We start from the raw sequence: 23,735 nt of genomic DNA, 5'->3' as shown, positions 1-23,735 counted from the left end.
TGGCTGGCCATGAATGCTCACAAAATTGGGGTTGGGGGTGCGGGAGGGGATGAGGGCTCTGGTTGAGGGTGCGGGGCTCTGGGATGGGGCTGGGGATGAGGGGTTTGGGGTGTAGGAGGGTGCTCTGGGCTGGGACCGAGCGGTTTGGAGGGCAGGACGGGGATCAGGGCTGGGGCAGGGGTGCGGGAAGGGGTGCAGGTTCCGGCTGCGGGCTCTGGGGTGAGGCTGGGGATGAGAGGTTTGGGGTGCAGGAGGGTGCTCCGGGCTGAGATCAAGGAGTTTGGAGAGCAGGAGGGGGATCAGGGCTGGGGCAGGGGAGTGGGGAGAGGCTCAGGGGTGCAGGCTCCGAGTGGCGCTTACCTCAAGCGGCTCCCGGAAGCAGTAGCATGTCCCTTCTCCGGCTTCTCCGCGGAAGCACAGCCACGAGGCTCTGCACGCTGCCCCATCCGCAGGCACCGCCCCTGCAGCTTCCATTGGAGCACGCAGGAGCCAGAGCAGGGCCATGCTCTGGCTGGAGCAGGGCTGAGCTGTGTGGTCTGGCCCCCAACCCAGCGCCCTGGCCGGAGCGGGGCCGAGCCGCGTGGTGCAGCCCCCGACCCTGCTCTGCAGCGGGAGCTCGTGGGCTGCCTTAAAATGGCTCTGTCCCGCGGGCCGTAGTTTGCCCACCCTTGGGCTAGGTGGTGATTCGAGTCTTTTCCACTTACACTGTTTGCTCAACAGTTCACTGGAGAGTCCTTCGTTGGGCTCACGTTGCCAAAGATCAACAAGCAGGCTGATTAACGAGCAGAATATTTTTATTAAAGCGAGTTCCGAAGCTGGGCCCAAAGTGGCAACAGATTTGCCATCAAGGCATGCTGGTACTTGAACCAGCAGTTACTAGCGTGGCACGCCCAGCCACAGTGCGTGCCGGTAACTAACTGGACGTGCCACTGGCCAGTTGGCACCGAGGTTATCTACACACGTTGGAACGCTTGGAGGTACAAAAACCTGGCCTCAGATTTGCAGGAGGGGCGAGAGTCCGGTCAGGAGATGGAGGCGGAGCGTTTGCAGAGTCTCCTGGGAGCTCGTTTGAGGCACCCACTCCCCCACGTGACTGCTGCTGTTTTCATTCCCCCGCCCCCCTTTCTCCTATTTCCCTCCCTGAGCTCTCCCTTCTCTGACCCAGGGATGAAGTGAGGTGGTAGTTTATTGGGATCTCACCTCTTTCCTGGCCACCAGCATGTTCTCCCTATACCAGCGGTGGCCAACCTGGGGCTCCAGAAGTGAATATGCGGCTCCTTGTCTAGGCACCGATGCTCCAATGGGCCGGGGGGGGGGAGGTCACTGCTTACCCCCGGGCTCTGCCCCAGGCCCTGCCCCCACTCCACCCCTTCCCGCCCCCTCCCCTGAGCCTGCTGTGCCCTCGCTCCTCCACCTCCCTCCCAGAGCCTCCTGCACGCCACAAAACAGCTGATCGGGAGGTGCAGGGAGGGAGGGGGAGGCACTGATCAGCGGGGCTGCCGGTGGGTGGGAGGTGCTGGGAGCAGGTGGGGAAGCTGACGGGGGGCTGCTGACATATTACTGAGGCTCTTTGGCAATGTACATTGGTAAATTCTGGCTCCTTCTCAGGCTCAGGCTGGCCACCCCTGACCTACAGCTAACCACATGGGCTTGAGGTAGGGGGGCTGGCTTGTCTGTGCCTCTGGTCTCCTTAGTCTGCAAACACCCTCCAGAGGACGCTTGACTCAGCTGCTTCCTGGTTGAGTTTCTGGATCCCCTCTGAACGCCGTATGGGTCTGTCAGTGACTGGGGGTGCAGGGGGCGGGGCCTGTTTTCACGGTAAGAGCCTAGCTAAATCTAACACGTTTTCCGGCTGGAGTGGGAAGTGGGAAGAAGTCACAGCACGCGCGGGAGGGCTACGTTCTCAGCGCAAAGCGTGCCCCTCCCCTTTAGCACTGGATCTTCCTCACAGCCCGGGTGAATTTCTTCAGCTCCCTCTCCCCTCGCTGCCACCTCCTTACCCAGGAGATGACCAAGCGGCCAGCCACCTTGTGGCCCATGGCCAGGACCACAGTGCCCTGGCCACGGAGTTCTTCGCAGGCGCAGGTCTCGCCGTGCGTCAGCCACAGGACCGGCTTCTTCAGCTCTTCTTCCGACCAGCCTCCCTGCTTGTAGAGGGTCCGGCTCTTGAGCTCCGGGGTCACTTTCAAGTCTCCGTCCGCGCTGGACAGCGCTTTGATGCTCATTTTCAAGGCTGCGGGAGAGAGGGAGTCAGTGGGCATTGAACAAAACGCAGGGAAACAAAGGGGGTACTCTGCCAAATGGAAGCTGCTCAAAGGAATGACAAAAACTCATCTGTGGAACCTGCTGCTGCAGGAAAGTACAGCGGCAGCCAGCGCAGTGAGAATTTCTGAAGGATTAGACGTTACTGAGAGGAGTGTCTGACTCTGCAGTGACATGAGCTTAGGATATAACTGTAAGGGCAACTGTTGCTGGTCCATTTAATGAAGCAGGGCTCAGCTGTCCTGTTCCAGTCCAGATGTGCCCAGCTGGACTAATGAAGAGGGCAGGGTGGCACCTGGGGGCTATACGAGGCCTCATCGAGAGCTGCTAGAGACAGAAGGTGGGTCCTGGGAGAGGGTGGAGGAAGGACAGCAGCAGAGGGAGATGCCCGCTGGCTCTAAGCCAGAGAGCTGGAACCAAGGACCAGAGAAGGCTGGAGACAGGGGAGCGGCAGAGGGGATTACCCGCTGGGGTCTCCTTGCTGGGCAGCTGGGTGCCAGAGGAACCCTGGGAGGCTCCCAGCAGAGAAGCTGTGGGGGTTCCCGCTGGGAAGAGCGGGGCTGTGCTCCAGAAGGAAGGGCTGGGGTGGCTGTCCCAGCAGAGGAGCACTGTTAAAGAGTCCAGTGGAAGACAGCAGGATGGAGAAGGAAGCTGGGTTTTAAAGCCCACCTGCCCGGGGGGTGACATTGATGATGCTGGCTGTGGACTTAGGCACTGCCTTTTGCTAATAACCCATGATGGACCATCGGGCAGGCTTGTACTGAAGTTACTGGGATCCAAGAGGGAAACTGAGGCGAGGGGCCACTTGCAGAGCTGCCCTGAGGCCATGGGGCGGTGCCCAGGAGGAGGCCACTCGTTTACAGCGACCCTCCCGCGTGCCTCTGGGCGTAACGTGACCACGGGCAGGGACCAGGAAGGAGCTTTTCCCCACCTCTGGTAGAAACGCAGAATCAGGTGCACGGGGGGGATGACGATGACCCATCTGGCCCTGGTTAAGGCTGGGGACCAGCTGCTGCTCGAGGCAGACACTGGTCTGTTCCAGGAGGTGACAAGTCATTTTTTGCCCCGCGCCCCCAGCAGTCCCCTCTCCTCTCGGCTGACGAGTCTGATTTTCCAGCTGACAGCTGCTGGGGAGCCCTGACGCTTTCGACTCACCAAAATCTTGGCTGCAGAAGTTTTCCAGGAACTCCTTTTCGCTGTGCCCTCGGCTGATACAGGCTGCACACACTGCGTCTGGCAGGGAAAGAAACAGCTGCATTGAGAACTGCGAGCAAGGAACCCTCTGTGATGGCACAACCCCGCTCAGGGCTGAAGAACGTTTCTTTGGTTTTACAGAGAGCAGAAATCACGCATCTGCCTCTCCTGGAAGACTCTGTGGATGACTGGAGAGCTGGTCTCTGTGCAATTCAACCTGACTGACTGAGTTGCGAAGGGATTTTAACTCAGATTTTGTAAAGCTTTTTTTTTTTAATTTTGGTTTTTGCGAACCACCAGGGCTGGATCGACCTTTCGGGGGCCCTGTCAGCCCGGACCGTGGCCACGCCCCATGCTCTGCCCCAAGGCCCCGCCCCTGCTCGGCCTCTTCCCCTGAGGCCCCGCCCGCTGCTCGCACGGGGAAGAGGGGGCAGAGCGGAGCAGGCAGGGGTTGGGGCGGAGGGGGAAGAGAGGAGCGCGCGAGGGGCGGGGGGGGGAGGCAGGGAAGGGGCGGAGAGGAGAGACGGGGGCGGAGCCTCAGGAAGAAGAGGCTGAGCATGGGCGGGGCCTCAGGGCGGAGCACAGGCGGAGAAGTGGGCGTGGCCACAGTCCGGGCACTGATGCCATTGTAAACCCGCTTCTGCTAACACCTAATTGTAGGGTGACCAGACAGCAGCTGTGAAAAAAACGGAACAAGGGGTGGGGGGTAATAGGCGCCTATATAAGAAAAAGTCCCAAAAAACGGGATTGTCCCTTTAAAAACGGGACATCTGGTCACCCTACTTAACTGTCTCACCTGCCTGAAAACACTTGCAGGAAACCTCTGTCTGTTAAGGATCCAGCAGCTCGGGGCTCTCAGACACAGCTTGAGAAAGCTCACGAGCCACATTCCTGAGCCCTTCGGTAAGTTTTCCAGCAAAACCACAATTGACGTTCCTGATATTTTAAGGTAAAACACAAAGAGAGAAGTCAATCGTTTTTAAAAGCCACCTTTCAGGCCTCCTTCATGCATCCCAGAGAAACAAAAACTGGCATCAATAAACCAAGCGTTTCCTTTTCTTGGTCACCCGTCACTGAATTAAGCCTGGAAACACTGGAGTTCAGAGCTGGGAGGAAAGCTACGAGAACGAATTGGTCCTGCTTCGAGCAGGGGGTGGGACTAGATGACCTTCTGGGGTCCCTTCCAACCCTGATATTCTATGATTCTATGATTCTATGAACGAGTCATGCTCTGAAAAACACCCCTCCCAGCGTAGACTGTTCAGCTTCTCAGTGAGAGGCTTGATATGCGCGACAGCTGTGAGTATCAGTCGCAGATCCATTGGTGACATCTCTCAGCAAGGTCTGGGGGATTTCAAATAAGGCTTGCCAGGCCAGGTGGCCTTTTCATCCTCAGCAGGCCGCTCACTTAGGAGAAGGAAAACTCCGATTTCAAACCAGAGGGTCAGGTGTGGCCAGATGACCTGTAGTTTTGGAGGAAGGCTATAAGAGTCGCCAGCCCCGAACAGGGAAATGTGAGGGGAAGAGGAATGAGAAGGTAGACGGGTGAGTTGATCGTGGTCTGTAAGTACCTACATGCGGAGAAGACTGCCCGTGCGAGAGGACTCTTTAATCTAGGAAAGCTACAACAGAGCCAATGGCTGGACGCTGAAGACAGTAACGGTCCAACTGGAAAGTAGACGCAGATTTTTAACCGTGAGGGTCATTAACCCTTGGAACCGCTTTCCAAGGGACGGGGTCCATTCTTGGAGCTGTCACATTGAGCCTACAAGTTAAGCTCTCATTCAGCTGCAAGGTATTTGGTTCTACAGAGGAACCACTGGAGGAAAGTCCACAGCCTGCGTTAGGCAGGGGCTGAGACTGGATCCCGGGAAACCTTAAAATCTATAATCTACTCTGGCGACGAGAACTATATAAATATCTAGACTCAGAGACCAGGGCATGTCTTACAGACGCTGTATATTGCCAGGCCACTGCACTCTGTCTGGCCCCTGGCGTTTGGAGATTGACTTAATCAAATACTTGAACTTTTGGGGGGGCCGTGGAGGGGAAGTTACACGATACACAAGCATGCAAACAGCTGCAGGCTGCACAGTTAAACAAGAACAGGCATCCAGCGACCCTGAACCGGAGCCAGAGCTTGATTATGATGACCTGATGTTGAACCTCTGGTTCCTTTGCCAGGATCTCCGGGCTCAACACCAAGTGCCACCTGGCTGCTTGGCCTCACCTTCCTTCGCGAGCTGGAGTCTGTCGTCTGGGCCGGCCGGCGGGATGCACAGTTCGTTCCCCCGAGGGAACCTGCTGCAGTTGAACATCGCTGGCCAGGGGAAGCCAAAGGCAGCCATGACAGGGGTGCAGCCGTCTCTCACCGCCTCGCAGAGGGACCTGCAAGGGTAGATGGGATCCTCCAGGTCGCTGATGCACACGGGGGCGAAGAGGGAGCACAGGAATTTCTTGGTGTCCCCATGGCACTGCTTGGTGAGCAGCGGTACCCAGGAGGCGGCTTGCTGCAGAGCTTCCTTCATGCTCTCGTGGCCCAGCAGGTTGGGCAGCCGCATCTCGTTGTACCCGACCCCGTGGCAGAGGGTCATGCTGCTGGGGATGGGCTTGCAGCTGCTCCGCTGGGAGCTGAGCCGGGCCAGCTGGTAGGTGAAAGGAGCAGCCAGGGAAGGGGAGCGCCACGCCCACGCCAAGAGGACGAGGAGCAGCAGGACATCCATCGGGAGCCGGGACGGGGACTCTGCAGGAGCAAGAGGAGGCCTCGTCACTGAGGACAATTGCAGTTCGCTGGAGCTGCTAAATCTGGGAGGGAAGTGAGATGGGACCGTCCTTCCTAGAGCCCCAGCCCCAGCTTGGGTCACAAGTGGCCCAAAGTGACAACCGTCGTGCGAAATGGGTCGGGAGGCCTCAGTCCAGCCTGGTGCCCATCCCCACAACCAGCTCCCTCCAGCCCCCCCACTGCTGGCAGTCACAGCAGAGCAGGCAAGGCTAGAATAGTGACTCCGCCCCCTTCCTCCCCAGAGGTCAGAGGTGAGGTACGTACAGCGCCTAGCGCAGGGGGGTCCTGGCCTGGGGCTGGGATTCCAGGCATGACTGCAATACAAATAGTAACAATAATAGGCAGGACAAACCTAGGGGAAGCTTGTCCTAGATACTAAGGGTGAAATCCTGGCCCCACTGAAGTCTACGGGGGTTTTGCTGTTGACTTCAGTGAAGCCAGGATTTCACCCCTGCTGCTGTCATGGGTGGGGAGTATGTCAATCATACGCCACCTCCGGTAACTCATGGCATTATGGAAGCTCCCACGGCCTCCTGCACTAGCGTGGAGGTGCTGGCGGGGCAGGTCAGTGGGAAAGCAGTTTGTTTCATCAACACTTTTAACTTTGCTCCCCACTGAAATGCAGTCACCTCTGGGGTGGAACACGCCAGTCGTTTATCAGCAGAGACTGGCACTACACAGACGTTCAGGAAAGGAAGGGAAGAGTAGCCCTGTATCCACATGAACCTGCCAGGAGCACCCAGAGACTAAATTCAATCACCCAAATTGCAATCGGGTCAGGACCCCTGGGCTTAACAGCCCTGAGTCTTGCAAAAAATGTTCTGGGACTTTTAACCACCATCAGTGGTCGCCAGGAGCTCAGTTTTACTGCCCATCCCATGCTGCCAGTATCACAGCTCCTCCTAGCCCCCCTCCACACCCTGCTTGAGCCCTGACTCCGAGGGTCATCTCCTGACCCACCAGACTGACTGGTTGCCACACGTTGGTGGTTCTCGCTGCCGCTTGTGAAGCAAATCTCCCCTCACAGAGGCCTTGTCTGTGCTAGGAAAAGGAACACACGTCCTCAGCCAAGGGCAGCCGCTCTGGTGCTCCCCGGGGCGCAAGTGAGCCCCAGCTGCACCAGGGCTGGGACAGAGGCGCTTGCCTCCTAGGCGAGGCCGAAGGGAACCGGTTCCCCAGCCAACCTGGGCTCCCTGGGCTGTGCAGCAACATGCTCTGACAAGGACCTCGCTCCCTCTCCCTGCTCCTCACCGCCCCATTCACCGCCCTCCCTCCCGCCCGCCCACAGAACGGCCCCTCTCTTTGTTCAGCTCCTTTCAACCAGGAACGATGCAGGCGTGAAAGAGGGAGAGCATCAACGACGACGTGGACTCCCAGGGTCTGATCCTAGCTCTGCCACCGACTCCCTGTGAGACCGTGGGCATGGCCCTGCCCCTCCCTGTGCCTCGGTTTCCCCCTCTATAACAAGGGAGAAATTATACTGGCACAGGGAGAAACAACCCCCCCACACACCTCCCTCCCTGTACCTCCCTCCACCAGACAGGAAGTGTGAAAAAATTGGGACGGGGGGGGGGGTAATAGGTGCCTATATAAGAAAAAGAACCAAAAATCGGGACTGTCCCTATAAAATCGGGACATCTGGTCACCCTACCTCTCTGGGGAGCTGCGAGCATTAACTAGCTCATGTTTGTAAAGAGCGCTGGGATGTTTGTAAAGAGCGCTGGGATCCTCGGGTAAAGTGGCTGGAGAAGGGCCACTTACTATTGTTCTGAGCAGGACAAAAATCCAAGGGCCACTTACTATTGTTCTGAGCAGGACAAAAATCCCGCCTCCCAGCTTTTCGCTTCTCCTAGCCCTATTCTATTCTCAGCTTCCACAGTTGATTCCCCAGGGGGATTGTTTCCCTGTGGAGAGCAATGCACCTCGTCTGGCTTCTTGATCTCCCCTCTCCCCTCCTCCCCAGCATCAACCTCCCGGCCTGGACCCCTTGGCCCTGTTCCCTTCTGGAGGTTTCACGCATGCAGGAAAAAGAAACTAACCCAAGGCAAAGCCGTTTCCAGCCCTCACGGTACCTTCTCTGCTGGGATCCAGGCAAGACAATCTGGAAGCGGATCGGCACCGTTAGCCTCTTGCTTTAGATCCTTCCCCTCCTGGACTTGCAGGGCTGTAAGTTCTAAGTGCCTCCTGCAGGAATTCTGACCCTCTTATAAGAACCACAAACCCTTACCTGGGAGCTCCGGCTGGCTTTGTGAGCCTGAAACCAGGATGTTTATCCTCGGAAAATTATAGGTTTCGGGAACAGGAGCGTAGACCACAGGGATGTGTTTGGTCATGACCACACAAGTGCATGTATTTAACTGCAGGAAATCCAAGGCCTAGGAAGGGGCTGTAAAATCCTGCCATGTAATTATACCTCTTTTCTCTAGCACAATAAAATCAGAGCTTCGGGCGCTGCTTTCTCCAAGCCACCCACTTGCCTCGTCGCTCCAGCCGCCCTGGCGAAGAGCCACTGAGATGAGACGTTCGTTGGTCCCGATGTGAAAACCAAACCCTTATCTTCTCAAGCACCAGCGAGGGGGGGGGAGGTTACTGCCATCCAGAGCTGCAAAGAGAGGCCAGAAAACAACCAAACACCCAACAGCAGCAAAGAAATGGATCAAGATGAATTGTTTGTCGGGGGTGTGTGTGGATTTTTATAGACTGGTTTGTAAGCAAGTAGCCACAAGGAAGTTCAAAACCAACTGTTGGTGGTGACCCCCGAGGCTGCCGAGGTATCTATGATAATATATTTTGCATTTCTACTGCAGTGATCTCCAAGCACTTTAAAAATAAAAAGGGAGTCGGAATCACCCCTGGGAAGGGGTCACACCACTGAGGTCAGTGGCTCTCCACCAGGGGATGAATTTGGCCCATTAAGGGACACAGGCAAGGAAGAGAGGATGGGCTTGTCATGAAGTCACTGGATTGGGAGGAAGTCTGGGCTCTGTTCCTGGCTCTGCCAGAGGTCTCCCTGGGTGACCTTGAGCTAGTCACTTTGTTGCGCCGTGCCTCGGTTTCCCCATCTGCCAAATGGGGCTACTCCTCTTCCTCACAGGGACGTTGAGCAGGTAAATCTATACACAGTGGGGAGGTGCTCAGAATGTCAGCCAATGGGGATCTTTTTTGCAGATTTGCTGGAATGTGATTCATTTATGGGCTCGGAATTAGGCAACAGAATTCAGTCATTTCTAATATTTCACTGATTTCTAGAAGCAATAGAGTAGACACTCTACAGTTCTACAACTACAGTGATAAACTTTACAGAGATCCTCTGGAGTAACAACTCCAGGAACTTTACTGTTGTCACTGGGCTGGAACTATCTGAAACTCGGATCCTACTGCTCCAACAGCCTGGTCCCCTCCCACTTGATCTAAAGGAGAATCTCCGTCACTTGCTTGTGGTATACATGCAGTATACAAGTCGAGCAGTTCCGATGCTATTCGATAGAGGGCAGTGTTGATGCATACACCCTAGGCCAGGGGTGGGCAAACTTTTTGGCCTGAGGGCCACATCTGGGTATGGAAATTGTATGGTGGACCATGAATGCTCATGAAATTGGGGGTTGGGATGAGGGCTCCGGGGTGGGCTTGGGGTGCAGGAGGGTGCTCCGGGCTGGGACCGAGGGGTTCAGAGGACAGGAGGGGGATCAGGGCTGGGGTAGGGGGTTGGGGCTGAGGGGGAGGCTCCAGGTGGCACTTACCTCAAGCAGCTCCCAGAAGCAGTGGCATGTCCCCCCTCCGGCTCCTACGTGGAGGTGCAGCCAGGCAGCTCTGCGCACTGCCCTGTCTGCAGGCACCGCCCCAGTAGCTCCCATTGGCTGCGGTTCCCGGCCAATGGGAGCTGCAGGGCGGCACTTGGGGCAGGGGCAGCATGAGGAGCCCCCTGGTTGCCCCTATGCATAGGAGCTGGAGGGGGGACATGCTGCTGCTTCCAGGAGCCGTGTGGAGCTGGGCAAGCCCCTGACCCCGCTCCCTTCCTGGAGCACCAGAGCAGGGTAAGCCCCTGACCCTGCTCCCCAGCAGGAGCTCAAGGGCCGGATTAAAATGTCTGGAGGTCTGGATGCGGCCCCCGGGCCGTAGTTTGCCCACCCCTACCCTAGGCAGTTCATTACAAGAGTAATGTCCCCAGTGAGCAGAAAGGGCCCTTAAAAGAGCCCAGCAATGCTAGGTCGACCAAGAGACTCCAATGAGTAAAACTCCATTTGTTTCTCCCTGTGCCTGCAACAAACAGCCTCATTCTCTTCCTTCCGGCCACTAACTCCCCTTCTCCCCCTGCCTCAGCAGCTTCTCATTTAATCCTGACAGTAGTTTAAACGGCAAAAGAAAAGGAACTCGTCGGAATGGAATTGCTTGGGCTCAAAGGACTATAAGACCAGCGGAGGTTTGGAAAACCAGCTGTGGAGGGAGACTAAAGGAGATTAATCTAATTGGTTTATCGATGGGAAGGCTATGCGGTCATTTAATCCTGCTCCGGAAGTACCCCCGTGGGAAGGAGCTGTCTGATGCCAGAGGGCTCCTTACTTTGCCTGATAAAGGTGTATCAGATCCACTGAAGTCAGCCGGAGGCAGACTGGAAATCAGGAGCGTGTTTTGAATGGGGAGGGTAATTAACCACGGGAGCAGATTGCCATGGGATGCGGGTAGCTCTCCATCACTTGGGACTTTAGTCAGGGCTGCCTGGCTCTTTCTTCAAGGGCCGCTCTCATTCAGCTACAGGTTACTGGGTGGAAGGCAGGCGTCACCGGCTGACACTGTCTGGTCTGGGCTGTGCAGAGGGTCAGGCTAGATCTGGCCGTAACACTCAGCTTGTGTGCAGCTGCCTCCTTTCCCATCTCCCTGACAGGTGTGTCACCTGGTTAGATTGTTTAAGCTCTTCAGGGCAGGGACCATGTCTCCAGTGCACGAACCCCATAGCACCAGGAGATCTGCCTGCGCCTGCTCTCTGCCCACTAGGACCAGCAGAATGCACACAGGGCTCCGAAAAGGCCTCTCTCTCCTAACCTGCAGCCTCCCCAGCTCTTCCTATCCTGCCTGCCCATCTGCGGCCCCCCTTGCTACTCCAGACTCTGACTCCCCACCCCCAGTTCTGCCACGGCACCTCAATCCTGACTCAACCCCTAGCTGGGAACCTGTCCTGATCTGAGCCTCCCCATTACACAGTCATTCAGGGACAGACGGGGACCAGCACCCCTGCGGGAAAGACGTTCAATTGCCCAGAGATTTCATTTACTGGGAATTTAACAGGATGATTGAGCCTGGCTGTGCTGAGCTGACCAGACCAGCGCACTGAATCCTGCCGCCACCAGAGAGAAGGGGAAGTTTTAGCAACATTGTGCCCCTGCCCCCGTGACTGGGAACACCCCAGGGGTCAGAGTAAGTGGCTCCAGGACAGAAAAGGAAGTTGACAGAAAGGGCTGCTGGAGGAATAGGTCTGAACAATCCAGCTATAGAATTTGTCATGAACTTGAGCCAAGCCATCAATTACACTCCCCTCCCCGCTAGGCATCGTGAAACTGAAATTCCAGGTGGAGGAGAGCTTTCCCTCCTCCAAATCACAGTCCTTGAGACCCACTTGGGAAACAGGGAGAGCCCTTGGGTAACTGCTTCGGACAATCACAGACATTAGAGACAGAATGGGACTAGCAGGTCATCCAGGGTAGCCACGAGGGGGCCAGGAATAGCTCTCTGCAGTCTGTTTAACAAGGGATGGGGGGTTGCATTGCTGGGTAAAAAATCCATCTGCCTCTTTAGGGTGTGTCCTTCTAGAAGGATTCATGGCCCTGTGGGTGAGCCACCGAGTCAGGAGATCTGCATTTGGTGCCAGGCTCTGACACTGATAGATGACTTGCCCGAGGCAACACAGTGTGAGGCCACATTTTCAGAAGCGGCCATTGATTTGGGGAGCCCAGCATGAAACGCTTTGGGCCTAGTTTTCAGAGGGAGTTTAGTCTCCATGGCCCCTTCAGACATTGGCCTCAGCACAAGGCTGCCAGCTACAGAGCCTAACTTGCACACACACAAACTGGGGGGTGCCCCTGCAAACAATAAACCCCTTTGTCTGCTCAGGTGCAGGATCTTTGTGTGGGGAAATCACACCGCAGCTTTCTCAAGCAGCTCATACTTTGGTTCCAGTTCTGCTCCTGCTGGCATCAGCAAAACCCCTGTGGCTCCTTCTGTCGTTTACTCCATCCCCAGGAAGTAAAGACCCTCTGGCTGGAACCTAGTTGATCATCTCGTTGGCAGGGCCTGAGCCAGACCAGATTCCAGTTCCCACTCCCATAGCTGTTAGAGCTCTCCCAGACTAGTAGGACTCAAAGCTTGCTAGCGGCCACATCAGCTCTGCGGATGTGACTTGTAGACACACGAGAAGATGCCATTTTCTGACCACCACTGCCCAGCCTCGGGCAGCTGTGACAGCAACTGACCGTCTGGAACCGCCTCTGATTATCATAACAATGCACAACTACTGAGGTAACTGCAGTACAAGGTGGTCAGCTGACTGCATGCACGTAGCGTTGGAGAACAGAACTCGCAACCTTCGGAGCCGAGATTGTCGGATTCGTTGCAGTCTCCCGTTTCACCGCAGCCAGTAGAGGGGATGGGCATGCCCAAAGAGGTCTGTTGAGTGCCATCCAGGAGAGGGTAGTGTGCCCTCTCAGTGTACGCACCTGCCCACCCATATACATCTGACACTAGAATCCTGATCCAAACAACCTCACTGCAAAACTAATAATGCTCAAAAATGGAGATTAACTCCCGATGAGCAGGGTGCAGCTTCCTGGGAAAGACAGATGAACATTAAGTAGCTAGAGTGCTGCAGATCCCCACACAGCACAGTAACATAACTCTAGGAGATTATTCTGTGACCGTGAAATACTCAAAGCACCGTCAGGACTTCGCCTGTTACAAGCTGAAAATAGAAATCAAGAGACTCAGCCCACGTGGAAGCCCAAAGAGGACCAGCTCTGTAGCTCATGTGATGGAAGAGAGATTAAAACTGAAACTCATTTTCTACTCGACTGTTCAAAATATGAAGCAAGAGGGGAAAGCAGCTTCCTCAAATCCTCTCAGAAAAGGCTAAAAAGCCAGGAAGAAAAATGGAACTGAGTTTGGTTAGGAGAAGTGAAAGAGACAGAAAGATAGCCTCGTAATATGCCTACTATCAGATTGGAAATGAACGGCAATGAATGGACACGTGATACAGAATCTCAGTGTCACTCTGATGCTGAATCCTAGGCTGGCACCTCACGGCACTTCACTTCATTTTAGCAATTTCATCCCTAACCGTAGGAATGCATCCGATGAAGCGAGCTCTAGCTCACAAAAGCTTATGCTCAAGTAAATTGGTTAGTCTCTAAGGTGCCACAAGTACTCCTTTTCTTTTTGTAGGAGTAAATACACCAGAGGGATGAATACCAGGAAGGGAAGGGAGTTATTTCAGTTAAGTGCCAATGTAGACACAAGAGCAAACAGATACAAACTGGCCATCGACAAGTTTAGGCTTAAAATTAGATGAAGGTTTCTACGCATCAGAGGAGGGAAGTTCTGGAACAGCCTTCCAAAGGGAGCAGTTGGGGGGGGGAACCTAACTGGCTTTAAGACTGAGCTTGATAAATTTATGGAGGGAATGGTGTGATGGGACTGCCTACAATGGCATGTGGCCCACCGACGACCGCTAGCAGCAAATATCCCCAATAGTTGGAGATGGGACACTAGATGGGGAGTTCTCTGAGTTACCACAGAGAATTCTTTCCCGCTGTCTGGCTGGTGGATCTTGCCCACATGCTCAGGGTCTGATTGCCACATTTGGGGTCAGGAATTGTCCCCCCATGTCAGATCGGCAGAGACCCTGGGGTTTTTCTTGCTTCCTCTGCAGGATGAGGCACAGGTCACTTGCAGTTTTAAACTAGTGTAAATGGTGGATTCTCTGTAACTTGAAGTCTTTAAACCATGATTTGAAGACGTCAGTAACTCAGTCAGAGGTTCGGGGTCTATTACAGGAGTGGGTGGGTGAGATTCTGTGGCCTGCAATGTGCAGGTCAGACTAGATGATCATGTTGGCCCCTTCTGGCCTTAGTCTATGAGTCCATGCTGGAGCTGGATGAATAAGGTGTGTTGAGTAACTTTCCCAAGCTGCTCGTATAACACAGGCCACTCAACAAAGTTCAAACTCTCCCCTGTTCTGGGATTTGGTTTATTAACAAGGAAATGAATAATAACAAAATATATAGCTCAGCTCAAACTTTTCCCTCACCTGGCATGCTCTTACTATTCCTCCTGCTGCATTGCTCAGCCCACACCTTTGGTTCTCTCTCTCTAGAGAGCCACACCCACTTCCTGCAAGTCCTGATGAAGTAACCAGTCACCAGACCCTACTTGATCCTACTGGGAAAGGGTTAACCTTTGCTGACAGGATGGAGTGTGCCTTGTGCCTACACCCAAGAGTGCTGTGATCCGTTATCAGCTGAGAAACTTGCATAGAGCCACCACCATCCATCAGTGCAGGTGCAGTCCACTGTGTGGCAAACTGTCCTCCTCCCACTGGTGTCCCACGGCGCACTGCACAAGTGGCCTGTCTGGCCATCTTTCTGCATGTCGCTGCCCAAGTGTCAACACAGCTGAAAGCTCTGGACAGGTAGCGCTGCGCAAACCATGGGGCTCTGTTACAAATCGTCTTCAGAGCAAACCGTTTCATCTGGAGACAGAGCTTCCCCAGCCACGCCAGTGAATATTCCCCATAACCCACCTCGCTCAAAGGGCTTGGTGACCCTTTTGTGAATGAACTAGCGCGAGGATACTTGTTTTAATTATTCACCCAGCTCAGCTCATCCCACCAACAAGGCTGGTGGAGTCGGACGTACATTCCATCTCGTAGCTGACCGTCATGTGAACACGAACCATCGCATTGCTCGGGTTACGAAGAAAAAGGGAAGCGTGCATATAAATCCTAGGGCCACCGCAGGTCAGGTTCTGTGCGCCAGGTCTGCAACAGGTAACACGGTCCAACGAGAGAGGCATTGACGGTGACTCCACGGTTCCCGTTGCACTGAGATTTGCACTTAAAACAGGACCGCGGTCCCTCTGTCACAACACATGTTCACGAGTGGGCTTAAATCTCCGCATTTCCCACCTAGGGGACATGTGAATTTTCTATCCTGTTTTATGACTTATATTTTGACTCTTTAGCAGAGGAACGTTTTAAAACCATCCAAAACGTGGCTCTGTCTGGCTCCCTCCCGCTAAGCGGCTATAGAGGGCCAAATCCATTGGCACGGCACCAACGTACACCAGCTGAGCAGCTGGGCCCCATTATACTAACAGCTCATAGGTAAGGGAATGGCTCCGTGTTTTTACGGAAGCACCAAAAGTGCTGTTTCCCTTGTGCCTGAGTTTTTATCTCCAGGAAAAGAAACTGGAAGCGTGCAGATCCCTCAGCTGCTTCCCTTACCGATCACGGCCCCCCTGCCTCCCGAACTCTCCTCCCTAGCTCCTGGCTATAGACCTCGCAGCAGCTCACCCTAGCGACCTCCAGACTCCCCCCTTCCCGCTAGCTCCAGCAGCCTTGGCAGCTGAGTCCTTGGCGGGCCTTTTTGTCAGGCTGGGATCCACCCTCTGGCAAAGGACAGGAGTTTCCTCGGAGCAAAGCAACGGGTCTCTGCCAACTTGGGCTGCGACCCTGCCCATCTCTAGGACTGCAATAATTAACACCCCCGGCCCCCTGCAAATATCACAGAAAAAGGAAGGAGGCTGCAGGATAACCGGAGTCCACCATGCCTTTTGGTGGTTTGGTGTGGTTCTAGAGGGCTCCGGCCACGGGTCTTTGCGGGAGCCGTTATTCATCGCTGTGAGCGGAGCAAGGAAGTAATGTTTGTGCCAACCTGCACCCGCCCCACCATAATTACAGCTGATTAATGGTCACATGACCCTTATCTACCCCCACCCTCCCAAGGGACCACGTGGAAGTGAGAGGCAGCCACTGCTGGCCTTCCCTGCCGCCTGCTTCAGGAGCCGCAGGGGGTGGTGGGGGGAAGAAGACTGGAGGGGGCTCTGTAGGGGAAGCCTGGCTCTATGCCTGCGCCAGAGACCCGCAGTCGGGGAGACAGCAGGGGCAGGGCTGGGGGAGTTGTTGGGGGGGGCGGCAGGACCCATGTCTGAGCTGGGGACAGCTGGGGGGGGGGGGTGTTTCAGATCCCGTGTCCAAGCCGGGGAAAGATATGGGAGGGTCCGGGGTCCAGTCCCTGTGACAAAGATGGGGGGGGGTCTGGTCCCTGTGTCTGAGATGGCAGGAAACAGGGGGTTCAGTCCTCACGTCTGAGCAAGCGGGATAAGGGCGGGTCCGGCTCCATGACGCAGGGTTCAGTCCCTGTGTCTGAGACAGCGGGAGATGGGGGGGGGGGTCCAGCCCCCATGTCTGCGATGGGGGGTTCAGTCCCTGCGTCTGAGAGGCTTGGGGGATGGGGAGATCTGATCCCCATGGCCGAGCCGGGGACAACGACAGTCCCCATGGCTGAGATGGGGAGTCCTGGCCCCATGTCTGCGATGGGGAGATGGGCGGTGCGGGCCCCGTGTCGGGGATGGGGGGGTCAGAACAGCGGGGGGGGGGCTGGGCCCCCTATCGGGGTGTGGGGGGGTCTGGGCCCTGTGGCGGGAAGGGGGGGTCGGAAGGGCGGGGAAAGGGGGGGGGTTTGGGCCCGTGTCGGGGACGGGGGGGGGTCGGAAGAGCAATGGCGGGGGCAGCCCGGGGCCCTGTGTGGGGGATGGGGGGTCGGAAGGGCGGGGGGAGGGGGGGTCTGGGCCCCGTGTCGGGGTCGGAAGGGCGGGGTCTGGGCCCCGTGTCGGGGTCAGAAGGGCGGGGGAGGGGGGGTCTGGGCCCGTGTGGGGGATGGGGAGGGGTCTGGGCCCCGTGTCGGGGACAGGGGGGGGTCGGAAGGGCGGGGGGAGGGGGGGTCTGGGCGCGTGTGGGGGATGGGGGGGTCGGAAGGGCGGGGGGAGGGGGGGTCTGGGCCCGTGTGGGGGATGGGGGGGTCGGAAGGGCGGGGGGAGGGGGGGTCTGGGCCCCGTGTCGGGGTCGGAAGGGCGGGAGAGGGGGGGTCTGGGCCCGTGTGGGGGATGGGGAGGGGTCTGGGCCCCGTGTCGGGGTCGGAAGGGCAGGGGAGGGGGGGTCTGGGCCCGTGTGGGGGATGGGGGGGTCGGAAGGGCGGGGGGAGGGGGGGTCTGGGCCCCGTGTCGGGGTCGGAAGGGCGGGGGAGGGGGGGTCTGGGCCCGTGTGGGGGATGGGGGGGTCGGAAGGGCGGGGGGAGGGGGGGTCTGGGCCCCGTGTCGGGGTCGGAAGGGCGGGGGGAGGGGGGGTCTGGGCCCGTGTGGGGGATGGGGGGGTCGGAAGGGCGGGGGGAGGGGGGTCTGGGCTCTGTGGCGGGAAGGGGGGGTCGGAAGGGCGGGGGGAGGGGGGGTCTGGGCCCCGTGTCGGGGTCGGAAGGGCGGGGGAGGGGGGGTCTGGGCCCGTGTGGGGGATGGGGAGGGGTCTGGGCCCCGTGTCAGGGACGGGGGGTGGGGTCGGAAGGGCGGGAGGAGGGGGGGTCTGGGGCCGTGTGGCGGGAAGGGGGGGTCGGAAGGGCGGGGGGAGGGGGGGTCTGGGCCCGTGTGGCGGGAAGGGGGGGTCGGAAGGGCGGGGGGAGGGGGGGTCTGGGCCCCGTGTCGGGGACGGGGGGTGGGGTCGGAAGGGCGGGGGGAGGGGGGGTCTGGACCCGTGTCGGGGTCGGAAGGGCGGGGGGAGGGGAGGTCTGGGCCCGTGTGGGGGATGGGGGGGTCGGAAGGGCGGGGGAGGGGGGGTCTGGGCCCCGTGTCGGGGTCGGAAGGGCGGGGGGAGGGGGGGTCTGGGCCCGTGTGGGGGATGGGGGGGTCGGAAGGGCGGGGGAGGGGGGGTCTGGGCCCCGTGTCGGGGTCGGAAGGGCGGGGGGAGGGGGGGTCTGGGCCCGTGTGGGGGATGGGGGGGTCGGAAGGGCGGGGGGAGGGGGGGTCTGGGCTCTGTGGCGGGAAGGGGGGGTCGGAAGGGCGGGGGGAGGGGGGGTCTGGGCCCCGTGTCGGGGTCGGAAGGGCGGGGGAGGGGGGGTCTGGGCCCGTGTGGGGGATGGGGAGGGGTCTGGGCCCCCTGTCGGGGTCGGAAGGGCGGGGGAGGGGGGCTCTGGGCCCGTGTGGGGGATGGGGAGGGGTCTGGGCCCCGTGTCGGGGTCGGAAGGGCGGGGGAGGGGGGGTCTGGGCCCCGTGTCGGGGTCGGAAGGGCGGGGGGAGGGGGGGTCTGGGCCCGTGTTGGGGAAGGGGGGGTCGGAAGTGCGGGGGGAGGGGGGGTCTGGGCCCCGTGTCGGGGTCGGAAGGGCGGGGGAGGGGGGGTCTGGGCCCGTGTGGGGGATGGGGGGGTCGGAAGGGCAGGGGGAGGGGGGGTCTGGGCTCTGTGGCGGGAAGGGGGGGTCGGAAGGGCGGGGGGAGGGGGGGTCTGGGCCCCGTGTCGGGGTCGGAAGGGCGGGGGAGGGGGGGTCTGGGCCCGTGTGCGGGATGGGGAGGGGTCTGGGCCCCGTGTCGGGGTCGGAAGGGCGGGGGAGGGGGGGTCTGGGCCCGCGTGGGGGATGGGGGGGTCGGAAGGGCGGGGGGAGGGGGGGTCTGGGCCCCGTGTCGGGGTCGGAAGGGCGGGGGGAGGGGGGGTCTGGGCCCGTGTGGGGGATGGGGGGGTCGGAAGGGCGGGGGGAGGGGGGTCTGGGCTCTGTGGCGGGAAGGGGGGGTCGGAAGGGCGGGGGGAGGGGGGGTCTGGGCCCCGTGTCGGGGTCGGAAGGGCGGGGGAGGGGGGGTCTGGGCCCCGTGTCGGGGATGGGGATGGGGAGGGGTCTGGGCCCCGTGTCGGGGACGGGGGGTGGGGTCGGAAGGGCGGGGGGAGGGGGGGTCTGAGCCCGTGTGGCGGGAAGGGGGGGTCGGAAGGGCGGGGGGAGGGGGGGTCTGGGCCCCGTGTCGGGGACGGGGGGTGGGGTCGGAAGGGCGGGGGGAGAGGGGGTCTGGGCCCGTGTGGGGGATGGGGGGGTCGGAAGGGCGGGGGGAGGGGGGGTCTGGGCCCCGTGTCGGGGTCGGAAGGGCGGGGGGAGGGGGGGTCTGGGCTCTGTGGCGGGAAGGGGGGGTCGGAAGGGCGGGGGGAGGGGGGGTCTGGGCTCTGTGGCGGGAAGGGGGGGTCGGAAGGGCGGGGGGAGGGGGGGTCTGGGCCCCGTGTCGGGGTCGGAAGGGCGGGGGAGGGGGGGTCTGGGCCCGTGTGGGGGATGGGGAGGGGTCTGGGCCCCGTGTCGGGGTCGGAAGGGCGGGGGAGGGGGGGTCTGGGCCCGTGTGGGGGATGGGGGGGTCGGAAGGGCAGGGGGAGGGGGGGTCTGGGCCCCGTGTCGGGGTCGGAAGGGCGGGGGGAGGGGGGGGTCTGGGCCCCGTGTCGGGGTCGGAAGGGCGGGGGGAGGGGGGGTCTGGGCCCGTGTGGGGGATGGGGGGGTCGGAAGGGCGGGGGGAGGGGGGGTCTGGGCTCTGTGGCGGGAAGGGGGGGTCGGAAGGGCGGGGGGAGGGGGGGTCTGGGCCCCGTGTCGGGGTCGGAAGGGCGGGGGAGGGGGGGTCTGGGCCCGTGTGGTGGATGGGGGGGTCGGAAGGGCGGGGGGAGGGGGAGTCTTGGCCCCGTGTCGGGGTCGGAAGGGCGGGGGGAGGGGGGGTCTGGGCCCCGTGTCGGGGTCAGAAGGGCGGGGGAGGGGGGTCTGGGCCCGTGTGGGGGATGGGGGGTCGGAAGGGCGGGGGGAGGGGGGGTCTGGGCCCCGTGTCGGGGTCGGAAGGGCGGGGGAGGGGGGGTCTGGGCCCGTGTGGGGGATGGGGAGGGGTCTGGGCCCCGTGTCGGGGTCGGAAGGGCGGGGGAGGGGGGGTCTGGGCCCGTGTGGGGGATGGGGGGGTCGGAAGGGCGGGGGGAGGGGGGGTCTGGGCTCTGTGGCGGGAAGGGGGGGTCGGAAGGGCGGGGGAGGGGGGGTCTGGGCCCCGTGTCGGGGTTGGAAGGGCGGGGGGAGGGGGGGTCTGGGCCCCGTGTGGGGGATGGGGGGGTCGGAAGGGCGGGGGGAGGGGGGGTCTGGGCCCGTGTGGGGGATGGGGAGGGGTCTGGGCCCCGTGTCGGGGTCGGAAGGGCGGGGGAGGGGGGGTCTGGGCCCGCGTGGGGGATGGGGGGGTCGGAAGGGCGGGGGAGGGGGGGTCTGGGCTCTGTGGCGGGAAGGGGGGGTCGGAAGGGCGGGGGGAGGGGGGGTCTGGGCCCCGTGTCGGGGTCGGAAGGGCGGGGGGAGGGGGGGTCTGGGCCCGTGTGGGGGATGGGGGGGTCGGAAGGGCGGGGGGAGGGGGGTCTGGGCTCTGTGGCGGGAAGGGGGGTCGGAAGGGCGGGGGGAGGGGGGGTCTGGGCCCGTGTCGGGGTCGGAAGGGCGGGGGAGGGGGGGTCTGGGCCCCGTGTCGGGGATGGGGATGGGGAGGGGTCTGGGCCCCGTGTCGGGGACGGGGGGTGGGGTCGGAAGGGCGGGGGGAGGGGGGGGTCTGGGCCCGTGTGGCGGGAAGGGGGGGTCGGAAGGGCGGGGGGAGGGGGGGTCTGGGCCCCGTGTCGGGGACGGGGGGTGGGGTCGGAAGGGCGGGGGGAGAGGGGGTCTGGGCCCGTGTGGGGGATGGGGGGGTCGGAAGGGCGGGGGAGGGGGGGTCTGGGCCCCGTGTCGGGGTCGGAAGGGCGGGGGGAGGGGGGGTCTGGGCTCTGTGGCGGGAAGGGGGGGTCGGAAGGGCGGGGGGAGGGGGGGTCTGGGCCCCGTGTCGGGGACGGGGGGTGGGGTCGGAAGGGCGGGGGGAGGGGGGGTCTGGACCCGTGTCGGGGTCGGAAGGGCGGGGGGAGGGGAGGTCTGGGCCCGTGTGGGGGATGGGGGGGTCGGAAGGGCGGGGGAGGGGGGGTCTGGGCCCCGTGTCGGGGTCGGAAGGGCGGGGGGAGGGGGGGTCTGGGCCCGTGTGGGGGATGGGGGGGTCGGAAGGGCGGGGGAGGGGGGGTCTGGGCCCCGTGTCGGGGTCGGAAGGGCGGGGGGAGGGGGGGTCTGGGCCCGTGTGGGGGATGGGGGGGTCGGAAGGGCGGGGGGAGGGGGGGTCTGGGCTCTGTGGCGGGAAGGGGGGGTCGGAAGGGCGGGGGGAGGGGGGGTCTGGGCCCCGTGTCGGGGTCGGAAGGGCGGGGGAGGGGGGGTCTGGGCCCGTGTGGGGGATGGGGAGGGGTCTGGGCCCCCTGTCGGGGTCGGAAGGGCGGGGGAGGGGGGCTCTGGGCCCGTGTGGTGGATGGGGGGGTCGGAAGGGCGGGGGGAGGGGGAGTCTTGGCCCCGTGTCGGGGTCGGAAGGGCAGGGGGGAGGGGGGGGTCTGGGCGCCGTGTCGGGGTCGGAAGGGCGGGGGGAGGGGGGGTCTGGGCCCCGCGTCGGGGTCAGAAGGGCGGGGGAGGGGGGATCTGGGCCCGTGTGGGGGATGGGGGGTCGGAAGGGCGGGGGGAGGGGGGGGTCTGGGCCCCGTGTCGGGGTCGGAAGGGCGGGGGAGGGGGGGTCTGGGCCCGTGTGGGGGATGGGGAGGGGTCTGGGCCCCGTGTCGGGGTCGGAAGGGCGGGGAGGGGGGGTCTGGGCCCGTGTGGGGGATGGGGGGGGTCGGAAGGGCGGGGGGAGGGGGGGTCTGGGCTCTGTGGCGGGAAGGGGGGGTCGGAAGGGCGGGGGAGGGGGGGTCTGGGCCCCGTGTCGGGGTTGGAAGGGCGGGGGGAGGGGGGGTCTGGGCCCCGTGTGGGGGATGGGGGGGTCGGAAGGGCGGGGGGAGGGGGGGTCTGGGCCCGTGTGGGGGATGGGGAGGGGTCTGGGCCCCGTGTCGGGGTCGGAAGGGCGGGGGAGGGGGGGTCTGGGCCCGCGTGGGGATGGGGGGGTCGGAAGGGCGGGGGGAGGGGGGTCTGGGCCCGTGTCGGGGTCGGAAGGGCGGGGGGAGGGGGGGTCTGGGCCCGTGTGGTGGATGGGGGGGTCGGAAGGGCGGGGGAGGGGGGTCTGGGCTCTGTGGCGGGAAGGGGGGGTCGGAAGGGCGGGGGGAGGGGGGGTCTGGGCCCCATGTCGGGGTCGGAAGGGCGGGGGAGGGGGGGTCTGGGCCCCGTGTCGGGGATGGGGATGGGGAGGGGTCTGGGCCCCGTGTCGGGGACGGGGGGTGGGGTCGGAAGGGCGGGGGGAGGGGGGGTCTGGGCCCGTGTGGCGGGAAGGGGGGGTCGGAAGGGCAGGGGGAGGGGGGGTCTGGGCCCCGGGTCGGGGACGGGGGGTGGGGTCGGAAGGGCGGGGGGAGAGGGGGTCTGGGCCCGTGTGGGGATGGGGGGGTCGGAAGGGCGGGGGGAGGGGGGGTCTGGGCCCGTGTCGGGGTCGGAAGGGCGGGGGAGGGGGGGTCTGGGCCCCGTGTCGGGGTCGGAAGGGCGGGGGGAGGGGGGGTCTGGGCTCTGTGGCGGGAAGGGGGGGTCGGAAGGGCGGGGGGAGGGGGGGTCTGGGCCCCGTGTCGGGGTCGGAAGGGCGGGGGAGGGGGGGTCTGGGCCCGTGTGGGGGATGGGGAGGGGTCTGGGCCCCGTGTCGGGGTCGGAAGGGCGGGGGAGGGGGGGTCTGGGCCCGTGTGGGGGATGGGGAGGGGTCTGGGCCCCGTGTCGGGGTCGGAAGGGCGGGGAGGGGGGGTCTGGGCCCGTGTGGGGGATGGGGGGGTCGGAAGGGCAGGGGGAGGGGGGGTCTGGGCCCCGTGTCGGGGTCGGAAGGGCGGGGGGAGGGGGGGTCTGGGCCCCGTGTCGGGGTCAGAAGGGCGGGGGGAGGGGGGGGTCTGGGCCCCGTCTCGGGGTCAGAAGGGCGGGGGGAGGGGGGGTCTGGGCCCGTGTGGGGGATGGGGGGGGTCGGAAGGGCGGGGGGAGGGGGGGTCTGGGCTCTGTGGCGGGAAGGGGGGGTCGGAAGGGCGGGGGGAGGGGGGGTCTGGGCCCGTGTGGGGGATGGGGAGGGGTCTGGGCCCGTGTGGGGGATGGGGGGGTCGGAAGGGCGGAGGGAGGGGGGGTCTGGGCCCCGTGTCGGGGTCGGAAGGGCGGGGGAGGGGGGGTCTGGGCCCCGTGTGGGGGATGGGGGGGTCGGAAGGGAGGGGGGAGGGGGGGTCTGGGCCCGTGTGGGGGATGGGGGGGGTCGGAAGGGCGGGGGGAGGGGGGGTCTGGGCCCCGTGTCGGGGTCGGAAGGGCGGGGTCTGGGCCCGTGTGGGGGATGGGGGGGTCGGAAGGGCGGGGGAGGGGGGGTCTGGGCCCGTGTGGGGGATGGGGGGGTCGGAAGGGCGGGGGGAGGGGGGGTCTGGGCTCTGTGGCGGGAAGGGGGGGTCGGAAGGGCGGGGGGAGGGGTGGTCTGGGCCCGTGTGGGGGATGGGGGA

At 62.4% G+C, this 23,735-nt stretch overlaps 1 protein-coding gene across 5 annotated transcripts in view; it reads right to left on the bottom strand.

The window, feature by feature from the left end:
• Positions 1-1,390: 1,390 nt before the first annotated feature.
• LOC311514297 (secreted frizzled-related protein 2-like) overlaps positions 1,391-23,735 on the bottom strand; it is a 25,810-nt gene continuing 3,465 nt past the window's right edge. The window contains exons 1-4 of one of the 5 annotated variants that reach the window (XM_084616778.1): positions 8,466-8,815; positions 5,687-6,199; positions 3,418-3,495; positions 1,391-2,233 (exon numbers count right to left, since the gene is read on the bottom strand). In XM_084616778.1, coding sequence (XP_084472904.1) covers positions 1,929-2,233; positions 3,418-3,495; positions 5,687-6,199; positions 8,466-8,571 — 1,002 coding nt within the window. In that variant the 5' untranslated portion in view covers positions 8,572-8,815 and the 3' untranslated portion in view covers positions 1,391-1,928. Of the gene's footprint in view, positions 2,234-3,417; positions 3,496-5,686; positions 6,200-7,559; positions 7,624-8,310; positions 8,816-23,735 lie in introns of those variants that run through there. The other 4 variants (XM_084616782.1, XM_084616781.1, XM_084616780.1 and 1 more) reach the window with 4 other exon arrangements.

This window comes from Lepidochelys olivacea (assembly GCF_965140295.1).
Source record: "Lepidochelys olivacea isolate rLepOli2 genome assembly, chromosome: 1".
In the NCBI taxonomy this organism is placed as follows: domain Eukaryota; kingdom Metazoa; phylum Chordata; order Testudines; family Cheloniidae; genus Lepidochelys; species Lepidochelys olivacea.
Note: the sequence above shows the minus strand (reverse complement) of the source record. Positions and strands in the feature narration are given on the sequence as shown.